This window comes from Hyla sarda, chromosome 3, assembly GCF_029499605.1.
Source record: "Hyla sarda isolate aHylSar1 chromosome 3, aHylSar1.hap1, whole genome shotgun sequence".
Taxonomy (NCBI): domain Eukaryota; kingdom Metazoa; phylum Chordata; class Amphibia; order Anura; family Hylidae; genus Hyla; species Hyla sarda.
The window spans coordinates 314385776-314398740 of NC_079191.1; the positions used below are offsets into that span (position 1 = coordinate 314385776).

The following is a 12965-nucleotide window of genomic DNA, read 5'->3' on the forward strand; positions in this document are numbered from 1 at the left end:
CCGGAGTCCCGCCGGAGCCGTGATCTCGCTGGTCCCGGCAGCATTAACCCTTTAGATGCCGTGATCAATCCTGATCACGGCATCTATGGTGGTGACAGAGGGAGCACTCTTCCCCTGTTCTCCAACGGCGGCACCACGATACGATCATGGGTAGCCGTTGGTTGCTATGGCAGCAGATCAGATCATGACCTCCTGTATGCCTGCTACGGAAGCCTGTGAGATCCAGCCAGAGGCTGGATCGCACAGGCTGTAGTGTCTGCAGCTCATCAGGTCATACTGTGCTGCAGTACATATGTATTGCAGCATAGTATAACCTGTAAAAAGTGTAAAAATTAAATAAAAAGTTCTTCAATAAAAGTATGAAGTTTAAAAAAATAAAGAAAAAATGCCACTTTCCCAATAAAAGCCCTGTATTATCACCAAAAAAGATCAAAAACACAAATCGTATACATAATTGGTATTGCCACGTCCGTAATGACGTGTATTATAAAACTATAATTATCCCGCACGTTGAACGCCGTAAAAAAACACACAAAAAAGCACCAAATTCCCCAATTTTGGTACAAATAGTGGAATAAAAAAGATCAAAAGGTAGCACAAAAATTATACCAATAAAAACTACAGATCATCACGCAAAAAATAAGCCCTTACTCAATGGCGTCGGACGAAAAAATTTTAAGTTACGGCTCTTGGAAAATGAATGACAGCAAAAGAATTTTGCTCAGAAAAGGAAAAAGAACATAGAAAGCTATATAAAATGAGCATTGCCATAATCGTACTGACCAACAGAATAAATATAACACCACTTTTACCGTACAGTGTACACTTTATAAAAAAAAAAGCCAGAAATTTTCCCAGTTTTTCACAATATTTTGAAGTTTTTCACAAAAAATGCTGCACGTGTCAACAAAAATGCACCACTTATATAAAGTAAAATATGTCACAAAAAATGTCTCAGAATCGTTCTGCTCAGAAAAAGCGTTCTGAAGTTCTTACCATTTAAAGAAATACATGTCAAATAAAAAAATTAAAAGAGCCTGGTCATTGAGGTAAAAAATGGGTCCGTCCTTAACCCCTTAACGACGCAGGACGTATATTTACGTCCTGCGCCGGCTCCCGCGATATGAAGCGGGAACGCGCCGCGATCCCGCATCATATCGCGTCGGTCCCGGCGCTAATCAACGGCCGGGACCCGCAGCTAATACCACACATCGCCGATCGCGGCGATGTGCGATATTAACCCTTTAGAAGCGGCGGTCAAAGCTGACCGCCGCTTCTAAAGTGAAAGTGACCCGGCTGCTCAGTCGGGCTGTTCGGGACCGCCGCGGTGAAATCGCGGCGTCCCGAACAGCTGATCGGACACCGGGAGGGCTCTTACCTGCCTCCCCGGTGTCCGATCGACGAATGACTGCTCCGTGCCTGAGATCCAGGCAGGAGCAGTCAAGCGCCGATAATGCTGATCACAGGCGTGTTAATGCACGCCAGTGATCAGCATTAGAGATCAGTGTGTGCAGTGTTATAGGTCCCTATGGGACCTATAACACTGCAAAAAAAATGTAAAAAAAAAGTGTTAATAAAGGTCATTTAACCCCTTCCCTAATAAAAGTTTGAATCACCCCCCTTTTCCCATAAAAAAAATAAAACAGTGTAAAAAAAATAAAAAATAAACATATGTGGTATCGCCGCGTGCGTAAATGTCCGAACTATAAAAATATATAATTAATTAAGCCGTACGGTCAATGGCGTACGCGCAAAAAAATTCCAAAGTCCAAAAAAGCGTATTTTGGTCACTTTTTATATCATTAAAAAATGAATAAAAAGTGATCAAAAAGTCCGATCAAAACAAAAATCATACCGATAAAAACTTCAGATCACGGCGCAAAAAATGAGTCCTCATACCACCCCATACGTGGAAAAATAAAAAAGTTATAGGGGTCAGAAGATGACATTTTTAAACGTATAAATTTTCCTGCATGTAGTTATGATTTTTTCCAGAAGTGCGACAAAATCAAACCTATATAAGTAGGGTATCATTTTAACCGTATGGACCTACAGAATAATGATAAGGTGTAATTTTTACCGAAATATGCACTGCGTAGAAACGAAAGCCCCCAAAATTTACAAAATGGCGTTTTTTTCGATTTTGTCGCACAATGATTTTTTTTTTCCGTTTCGCCGTGCATTTTTGGGTAAAATGACTAATGTCACTGCAAAGTAGAATTGGCGACGCAAAAAATAAGCCATAATATGGATTTTTAGGTGGAAAATTGAAAGGGTTATGATTTTTAAAAGGTAAGGAGGAAAAAACGAAAGTGCAAAAACGGAAAAACCCTGAGTCCTTAAGGGGTTAAGGGGTTAAAGCATGCCAGTCAGATCCAACCAAAACATTATATATCACTCAGTAGCTAATCCTGACCATGTACATCTAATGTTTGTGTGTCTAGCACCTTTATTTTTTTATTACACTTTTAATTCCTCTCGGGGGGGGGGGGGGGGGGGTCTTCGCCCCCCTCCCTCAGTATGCTGTCTGCTCACATCTTCCCTGGCATTAGCAAAACTACAACTCCCAACTTGTCCTCACTGACAGTAGAAGGACACAAACTGACAGTGGGAGTATTTTTCCTCCAGCTGTCAATCAAGGAAGTGTGTCCATGACATAGGTGATGACGCATGGACACAGCAGGACTAGTATGTGTCCAAGCAGGCAGGGCGCGCAGTTGTTTTACTGGCTTTTTCAGTAATGAAAGCAGTTGCAAAACCTATTGGTTTTGCTTGCTTTACAACATATCAAAAGTTTTTGTATCTGACAGTTCCCATTTAAGTCCTTTTCAGGTTGATACAGACACAGTATACATCTTTTTACATCTGAACCACTTTATCATTACATGATACATGAGTGTCATCATCAGTGCTGTAAATACTGTGAAGTCGAAAAATAACTTGTGCTCTTATATCTCACAAAGTATATAGGCTGAGTAGTAGTTGTCTAGAAAGGAGCTGGAGAGCTTTACCTATTAAAAAACCATTTATTTTCTTATCCTTTCATCTTTTAGCATTCTTTCATATTTTCTTTGCCCTGCATTCAGGATCATCATTTTTATATCTTTATAGGGTCAAATACACCTTCACCTTATTTATTACTGTCAATAATCTGGAGGCTTTGGAGTTCTACAGAAATTGATGTTGTTAAAGAAGTGAATTCATTAATTTTCCTCTTCGTAAACATTGCATAAAAAAGGCTGTAAAATGAAACTTTAGTTTCTTGCACCATATGTTTGCTGCCATCACTGGGAATGCACTAGGTGTGTGTGTGTATGTGTGAGAGATCTCTCTATCTCTATCTCTATCTTCATCTCTATCTCTATCTTCATCTCTATCTCTATCTTCATCTCTATCTCTATCTCTATCTTCATCTCTATCTTCATCTCTATCTTCATCTCTATCTTCATCTCTATCTTCATCTCTATCTTCATCTCTATCTTCATCTCTATCTTCATCTCTATCTTCATCTCTATCTTCATCTCTATCTTCATCTCTATCTTCATCTCTATCTTCAGCTCTATCTTCAGCTCTATCTTCATCTCTATCTTCATCTCTATCTTCAGCTCTATCTTCAGCTCTATCTTCAGCTCTATCTTCATCTCTATCTTCATCTCTATCTTCAGCTCTATCTTCATCTCTATCTTCATCTCTATCTTCATCTCTATCTTCATCTCTATCTTCATCTCTATCTTCATCTCTATCTTCATCTCTATCTTCATCTCTATCTTCATCTCTATCTTCATCTCTATCTTCATCTCTATCTTCATCTCTATCTTCATCTCTATCTTCATCTCTATCTTCATCTCTATCTTCATCTCTATCTTCATCTCTATCTTCATCTCTATCTTCATCTCTATCTTCAGCTCTATCTTCAGCTCTATCTTCAGCTCTATCTTCAGCTCTATCTTCAGCTCTATCTTCAGCTCTATCTTCAGCTCTATCTTCAGCTCTATCTTCAGCTCTATCTTCAGCTCTATCTTCAGCTCTATCTTCAGCTCTATCTTCATCTCTATCTTCATCTCTATCTTCATCTCTATCTTCATCTCTATCTTCATCTCTATCTTCATCTCTATCTTCATCTCTATCTTCATCTCTATCTTCATCTCTATCTTCATCTCTATCTTCATCTCTATCTTCTCTATCTCTATCTTCTCTATCTCTATCTTCTCTATCTCTATCTTCTCTATCTCTATCTTCTCTATCTCTATCTTCTCTATCTCTATCTTCATCTCTATCTCTATCTTCATCTCTATCTTCTCTATCTTCTCTATCTCTATCTCTATCTCTATCTTCATCTCTATCTTCATCTCTATCTTCTCTATCTCTATCTTCTCTATCTCTATCTTCTCTATCTCTATCTTCTCTATCTCTATCTTCTCTATCTCTATCTTCATCTCTATCTTCATCTCTATCTTCATCTCTATCTTCATCTCTATCTTCATCTCTATCTTCATCTCTATCTTCATCTCTATCTTCATCTCTATCTTCATCTCTATCTTCATCTCTATCTTCATCTCTATCTTCATCTCTATCTTCATCTCTATCTTCATCTCTATCTTCATCTCTATCTTCATCTCTATCTTCATCTCTATCTTCATCTCTATCATCTCTTTGACAGCGGCGATCTAAAGGGTTAATAGCCAGCCGTGGCGATCACCGCATGCTGGCTATTAGCGGCGGCCCCCGGCTACTGAGAACAGCGGGGGGCTGCAGAGTCCATACATACTGCAGAGCACTGCAAGCATCTCCCTGTGCAGACGTGCCTCCTCCCCTCAGCTCTCCGAAGCTACAGCTGGGGGGAGAGAAGGCAGAGGACGCAGGTCTGCACAGGGAGCAAGAAGCCACTCCGCCTCATCTCCCCCCGCACGTCTGCAGAGCAGGGGAGAGAAGACAAATACACAGCTTCTCATCTCCCCTGCTCTGCTTCCGAGGACACAGGCTGCAGAGTATGGAGCGGGCAGGAGTCAGGAGCCCGCTCCATACAGACTGCAGATCCGCCGCCGCACTTGTCAGGTCCGGCCCTGCTTGCCGGAAGCCGGGCTAAGGGCAGGACAAATTCACCTGCCCGGCACCCAAAACTGCTAGTCCCGGGCGTCGGGCGGTAGAAATTCCACATCCCTGTATATGTATGTATGTATGTATGTATGTATATATATATATATATATATATATACATATATATATATATATATATATATATATATGGGGAGGGGGAGGGAGAGGGAGAGGGATATATATATCTCTCTATATCTTTCATGCAATCATGCTAAAGTGAGTACATGTAAAATACTTAACAGAAATGATCGTTGTACTATTTCCAAAGTTATCATTTTGGAAATAAATTTAAGATGGCTTAATTCTTGGAAGGAACAATGTATAAATCCTTGCTATTATGAAAGCTAGTATATGAGTGCGCCTGTAGCTAAATATAATTGTTAGCATAATTAGAGGGGACCATATAAATTAATTTTTACAAGAAGTTTATTTTGCTCTGCGAAGACTGGTATAATAAGTCGCTATACAGTATATCAAAGTCTAAGTCTACCACATGCCCCGTATAAACCTGTTATGCAGCTAGAGTCAAAGTGGTATCGTTTTAGGTGTGATAGTTTATTTGTGCCTTTTTTTTCCTCATATTTATTGGTAAGAACATAGTCAATATTGCAGAATCCTATGGTTCACTTAACTCCTTAAGACGCACGGCATACATGTACACCCTGCGCCCGCTCCCCTGCTATGACGTGGGCTCAAAAGCTGACACCGCGTCATAGCCGGGTGATCCCGGCGGCTATCAGCCGCCAGGACCCGTGTCTAATGCCGGACATCACAGATCACTTTGATGCCCATCATTAACCCCTTAGACGGGGTAAACAAAGTTGATTGCCACGTCTAAAATAAAAGGGGGAAAAAAAAAAAACGTACCTGTCAGCTCAGTCGGGTTGTCCGGGACTGCCGTGCATCCCAAACAGCTGAGAGGACAGTAGGAAGGCCCTTACCTGCCTCCTTGCTGTCCGATTGTTGCTAGGTTACTCCAGCCAGCCTCAGCAAGGCTGGCGCAATTGAGCACAGATTACACTGATCAATGCTATGCTAAGGCATAGCATTGAACAGTGTATGCAATCAGAAGATTGCATGTAATACTCCCCTATGGGGACTAAAAAAAAGTGTTAAAAAAAAAATATATATATATAATACACACACACAAACATTAATTAAACTGCGCGGTCAATGGCGTATACGGGGAAGAAAAAATCCAAAGTACAAAATTGCATATTTTGGGTCATTTTTTTATACCGTAAAGAAATTTATAAAAAGCAATCAAAATGTCCCATCAAAACAAAACCGGTACCGATAAAACTACAGTCTGCGGCGCAAAAAACAAGCCCTCCTATAGCCTCGTATGCGGAAAAATTAAGTTTTATGGGGGTCAGAAGATGACAATTTTAAACATACTAATTTTGGTGCATGTAGTTATAATTCTTTTCAGTATTATGTAATAAAAATAAATAAATACAAGTAGAGAAAACAGACATGGTCACACATCCACAATTTGCATTTTGATCTACTTGCTTCTCAGCATAAATTTAAAAATGAACAGGTTGTTAGTATACATTTTTATCAAAAAGTACAAGCCCACTCGCCACGTCAAGGCCACCTATTTAGAGTAAGTCCCTAACATCCCCAGCATAAAATGGCTTAGCACTGGGCGGCGACCACCCTCGCCGCAACACCAGTACCAGTAAGGAGGAAAAAGTGAGTGCAAAATCTGAAAAACCCTGAGTCCTTAAGGGGTTAAAGGAGCCAGGTATTGCTGCTATAATACGGAAACTAAACTCTGTTCACATCATTGACTGCAAATTTGATCAGTATCTTTCATCAGTGTATTGAAGCCAAACTCACGCTTGGATTAAAAGAGAAGTGAAAATCTTGCCATTATACAGGGTGGGCCATTTATATGGAAACACCTTAATAAAATGGGAATGGGTGGTGATACTAACTTCCTGTTTGTGGCACATTAGTATATGTGAGGAGGGAAGCTTTTCGAGATGGGTGGTGACCATGGCGGCCATATTGAAGTCGGCAATTTTGAATCCAACTTTTGTTTTTTCTATAGGAAGAGGGTCATGTGACACATCAAACTTATTGGGAATTTCACAAGAAAAACTATGATGTGCTTGGTTTTAACGTAACTTTATTCTTTCATGAGTTTTTTATAAGTTTCTGACCACTTATAAAATGTGTTCAATGTGCTGCCCATTGTGTTGGATTGTCAATGCAACCCTCTTCTCTCTCTTCACACACTGATAGCAACACCGCAGGAGAAATACTAGCACAAGCTTCCAGTATCCGTAGTTTCAGGTGCTGCACATCTCGTATCTTCCCAGCATAGACAATTGCCTTCACATGACCCCAAAGATAAAAGTCTAAGGGTTCAGATCGGGAGACCTTGGGGGCCATTCAACTGGCCCACTACGACCAATCCACTTTCCAGGAAACTGTTCATCTAGGAATGCTTGAACCTGACACCCATAATGTGGTGGTACACCATCTTGCTGGAAAAACTCAGGGAACGTGCCAGCTTCAGTGCATAAAGAGGGAAACACATCATCATGTAGCAATTTTGCATATCCAGTGGCCTTGAGGTTTCCATTGATGAAGAATGGCCCCACTATCTTTGTACCCCATATACCACACCATACCATCAATTTTTGTGTTCCAACGGTCTTGGAGGGATCTATCCAATGTGGGTTAGTGTCAGACCAATAGTGGTGGTTTTGTTTAACTTCACCATTCACATAAAAGTTTGCCTCATCACTGACCAAAATCTTCTGCGTAAACTGGTCCAATTTTAGTTTTGCCCATTCTGCAGCACCTGAAACTACGGATACTGGAAGCCTGTGCTAGCATTTCTCCTGCGGTGTTGCTATCAGTGTGTGAAGAGTGCGAGAAGAGGGTTGCATTGACAATCCAACACAATGGGCAGCACATTGAACACATTTTATAAGAGGTCAGAAACTTGTAAATAACTCATGAAAGAATAAAGTTACGTTAAAACCAAGCACATCATTGTTTTTTCTTGTGAAATTCCCAATACGTTTGATGTGTCACATGACCCTCTACCTATAGAAAAAACAAAAGTTGGATTCAATATGGCCGCCAAGGTCACCACCCATCTTGAAGAGTTTCCCCCCCTCACATATACTAATGTGCCACAAACTGGAAGTTAATATCACCAACCATTTCCATTTTATTAAGGTGTATCCATATAAATGGCCCACGCTCTTTGTTTCAGGAGTCCATGTGCTTGAATCCAAAACAACCCTGTTCAGATGTATGGAAATATTCAAAATGATTGTATCTATAAATCTGCCAAGTGTGAATATACAATTTTTGATTATTATTTATACCATTTGGCTTATAAATAATGGCGCAAAATACTGACTGTATTGTGAATAAAATAATATTTTTGTTCTTAAATCACTATCCTGGGACGCCTAAGATGTGTGTAAACATTAATCTGTTAAATTTCAGTAACATTTTGTTGACTGATCCCACCATAGTTCTTTGTAGGTTCCCTGCCATGACTTTAGAACCATTCTTGTATATCTTTTGAAAACTAATTCTAACTCTTCTGTATTTTCTCTTCATACCTTTTTATTCACCTATTTAATTTAATAACCTTCACATCTGCCCATTCTTTTATTTTTTTTTCCTTGAAATGCCCTTTATTTTTATATTTGTGTTCCTCCATACCCTTCCGTCCTACAGTGTGATCAAGACCAGTGCATTCAGAGCACCAAATTCGTTTTACAGGCTGCAGCAACACCTCTTCTCCAGACTGAGCCAACAATACCTACTGATGAGCCACCGCTGCCTGGGAAGACCACCATAAGTGCACCATGTGCTTCTTTAGTGCTTGGCCAGCCAACACCACCATCTTCAATGCCAAATCTGAACTCAGAAACTGTTTTGACAGACATGATACCCTTAAAAGAGGATATTGGAAACCATCAGTTCCTAACACCAGATGAAGCACCATCACCACCAGGAATGCTGCCAGCAAACAGCCCTGTGACTCATAGCCATACCATGCATGTACTGAACCTTGTCAGCCAAGACTCTTTGCATGAAGATTCTGTGCGTGGTCTTGTAAAACTCAGCTCTGTCTGACCAACTGTGACACTGCCCATCGAACATAACGCACAATGGTCAAACCCTGTGATAGGATTGCACTGTGTGATGATGAAAAATGCCCTCTGTACAGTGACGTGAATTACAAAATGGCAACAACAATGTATTTGGGCAGAGTTCTAATTTACCCAGATGAATAACTTTTTTTTTTTGTTTTGTTTTGTTTTGTTTTTTATCCCTTTTTTAAATACCTCTTCCTATAAGTTTATATTTTCAGCAGCAGTAGTTCAGTAGGTTTTGGAGAATTGGCCGCAATGACCTGTAAATCAGGAAACACAGCAGGATTTCTGTGTTCTGAATACTGTGTATTGACCTGCTTCTGCTTTAACCTGTGTATACATAAATACTCTTTTGGAATCTTCCTAACCAGTGGAAATTCAGTGAATCTTTTTTTTTTTTTTTCGGACACTGTCTTTTTGCCCAGTTGCCAAGCTTTGGTTTGCAACCTTCTAAATATTAAGTCCAGCAAAGTACATTGTGTTCTAAAATGGCAACATTTTCATCGAGAGTTCATGGGCCAAATTATGTCTATTTCCCCAGGATACAGTGCTGCATTTTGCTGTTGGGTATGGATAAAAATGCTGCTTTTTTTTTCTTTTAATTTATGTGTTTGGTTAAATTAAAAGCACCGGGAAAAAGCACATTTGTGTTTTTTATATATATATATATATATATATATATATATATATATATATATATATATATTATATCTTGTTTTTTTTATTTTAATTTTATTTTATATCAAAAAGGGCTTTTGTTGCCGAATGACAATGTATTAAGTTAATCACTTATAGAAGTGTTAGGATATGGTATATACCATGACACTTTCTTCCCAAATATGTGCTAAGACATCAAATAAACTATCATTTTGTTTTCTTATAGTCTTTGGCAAATTCTGTGAACCTCAATAAGCTATTTCCTTTGCATATTCAACTTAAGAGTTGGAGAAGAAGTTGTACTTTAATGGTTACTTGTAAATCATTCAGTTTAAGATATAGTTATGTAACTTTTTTGACAGAATATAGTGTTTTGAATAAAGGCATTGTTATAAAACTGTATCTCTGAATCCTCTCTGTCATGGTTTGGTTTGCCAGCGGGTTAGAAAGTAGTCAGTGATGTTGAAATAAATCCATAAATGAGAACCAACTATCTGATTTACAGTAAAACTATAAAGCAAACTATACTTAAATTCTACCTTTTAGATCATCAGATTCTGCGCAGAATACTGTACGTGTGAATAGACCCTTAATGTTATGTATGGCTTTGCTTACTTAGAGCTCTCTCATCTCAACTTCCATATTCCATGTGTAGGTCACTTTAGCATCTCTGGTCCCTTTCGTCATAGGAAGCTAAAGAGGCAGAGCAGAAGCGATGAGAAAAAAGTTGAGTAGTTAGGTGGCAGGTCAGCCTACGTACCTGCATGTAAACATTTTGAGAAATCTGAAACGACTGGCTACTTTACTGCTAAACTGCAAAGCTTTTAGAAATGTTAAAGGGGGTTTTCAACTAATAACTTTTGGACATATATATTGACAATGCGTTTTGATAGAGTTCCAACCTTAAAGATCAAAGATTACTTCTAGTGTTGGTTATTTTGGATATGCACCACTGAGCTATAAGTACACGGCATTATTGAGGGGCACCCACTGTAGTGAGATTCAATACACTCTAGATGCACAGATCACTTTTCTAGGCAGAATTCCTTACAGCTGTATTTATTACCTTTGTTGAACAAAGCTCTATTTAGTCTTAAAATGCTATAAAACATATGTGCATTACCATTACTTTGATATTTAAAAAAATCCCATTCATGATGTACTGCTTTCTAGTGGTGTCATAAAAAGTAATGAAAAACATTTAACCAGTTTAAAAATCTTTAAGGGAATCCTTCAGAAAAGGACCTGTTTCTAAGAATTTTTGAATTTTGTTTTACGCAAAGCCTAATATTTTTATACTTCCTGTTCTGTAGACATGTATTTTTGCATTCTTACTATGTCACACAGGATTACACCATTCATAATATATGATCAGAAGCTGGTATACTGCATATTATGGGCAGTTATTTTCTTTAGTTTTTATTTCATGTATGTTTATTTCATGGCCAACACTCCATTCATTTTCAGCTGGGCTTCAGAACATTGCCATGCCCTGAGCTGAGCTAGAGGCAATGTTCAGAAGCTCAAGTGTTTTTTTTTTTTTTTTTTTGCACTAGTTAGGGTTGATTTTCTTTTTATATATCTTTTTTGGAGTCAGTGGAAATTTATTTTTGTTTGTGTTAATGGCATAAAGGAGTTCTGCAGTGAAGGGCTATTTATTTCCTACCCAAAGGATAGGGGATGTGTGTCTGATTGCGGGAGCTCTGACCGCTGGGACCCTCCTTGATCTCCATTAATTTTTGTCGCTGTATTTTGATAAGGCTGTGTTAGGGCTTCCAATTTGGGAATCAACTTTTTGATTGCTTTTTATTTTTTGGAGGGAAATGAGGTGATCAAAATAGAGTTTAAAGGGGTACTCTGGTGCAAAACTATTTTTTTTTTTTCATATCAACTGGTTCCAGAAAGTTAAACAGATTTTTAAATAAAGAAAAATGTGTGCAGCTCACAACCGAGAATCCGAGGTATAATTGGTAAAAGATCGATCCCCACCGACCCGAAAAAAAGAGAAACGCAGTAGTGTTTGTTACAGTTCTCTAGAATGATTATAGCTAGCTGCCTTAAGTGTAGTAGTAACAATCATATATCTCTCACCGGTTTCAGGCCGCTGGTCTTGTGCTGCAACGGACCGTGATTAAAGTCCTGCAGCTGTTCGTGCAAGCGCTGCGATCCTATAGGTAGCGGTGAATGCAGACTCTGCGTGTGCTGCACGGGGTCAAACTCCGGCAGGAGTCCCAGAATAGATGGAGCGCACAATTTAGTGGGTTGAATGCTTACAGTTCTATATTCTTAGAACACAAACAGATGATTCCTCCTGGATCAAGCAAGCTGTATGCCCGATGATGAAATGGAGAACCAGGGGAGGTAGGCGGATCTGTTTAGAAAAAGCCAACTTTCATGTAAATTGTCAGCATTTGGCAGTCTGTCGTCTTTTAGTGCTGGATTCAGACCATAAAAAACTCTCTAAACGTGTTTCAGGGTGCTAAATCCGACCCCCTTCTTCAGTAGAGGATTTATATGGAATACAGCGAGTACATCCCGTTTATATATTCACCTCACATTTGTTTCTTGTCAGAGTAGACTGGTAGCAACCTGTGGAATGGATTTACTGATATATAAAGTGACAGGTAAAACCAGGATTTTCAAGATGCTATGAAATAGCATATATAATTTAAATCAATATGAATTATTTTCACTTCATACAAGTGTGTATATATGTATATATATATATATATTGACAGAAAGATCAATTGCTAAAAAATCATATTGCAAGTGACTCATGTATGTCACAAATAGGACAGAAAAATCTGACCTTGTTCACACCAGTGTGATAATAGATTTCACTCACTCCCATTGTAGTGAAAGGCTTTAATATAGATATCTGTGTGTGTGTGTGGTTCATAATGTGACCTGATAGGGCACATAAATTCGAAGTGTAGGAAATAAGATGTGTAATCAAATAAAATGAAAAAACCATAAATAATGAAACATTTTCTCAAAGATTAATGTAAATAAAAATTAATATAAAAATAAATGTGAAAAATTTAAATAGTAATAAATGAATATCATGTTAAGAAT

The 12965-nt window shown here is 38.7% G+C and overlaps 1 protein-coding gene across 8 annotated transcripts in view; it reads left to right on the forward strand.

Annotated features, from left to right (window-relative positions):
* Nucleotides 1-12965, forward strand: part of ZDHHC14 (zinc finger DHHC-type palmitoyltransferase 14) — a 120818-nt gene that overhangs the window by 88274 nt on the left and 19579 nt on the right. For 3 of the 8 annotated variants that reach the window (XM_056567083.1, XM_056567082.1, XM_056567084.1), the window contains exon 10: nt 8812-9881. The exons of 1 other annotated variant lie outside the window; for it this stretch is intronic. In XM_056567083.1, coding sequence (XP_056423058.1) covers nt 8812-9213 — 402 coding nt within the window. In that variant the 3' untranslated portion in view covers nt 9214-9881. Of the gene's footprint in view, nt 1-8811; nt 9884-12965 lie in introns of those variants that run through there. 4 more of the 8 variants (XM_056567089.1, XM_056567086.1, XM_056567088.1 and 1 more) reach the window with 3 other exon arrangements.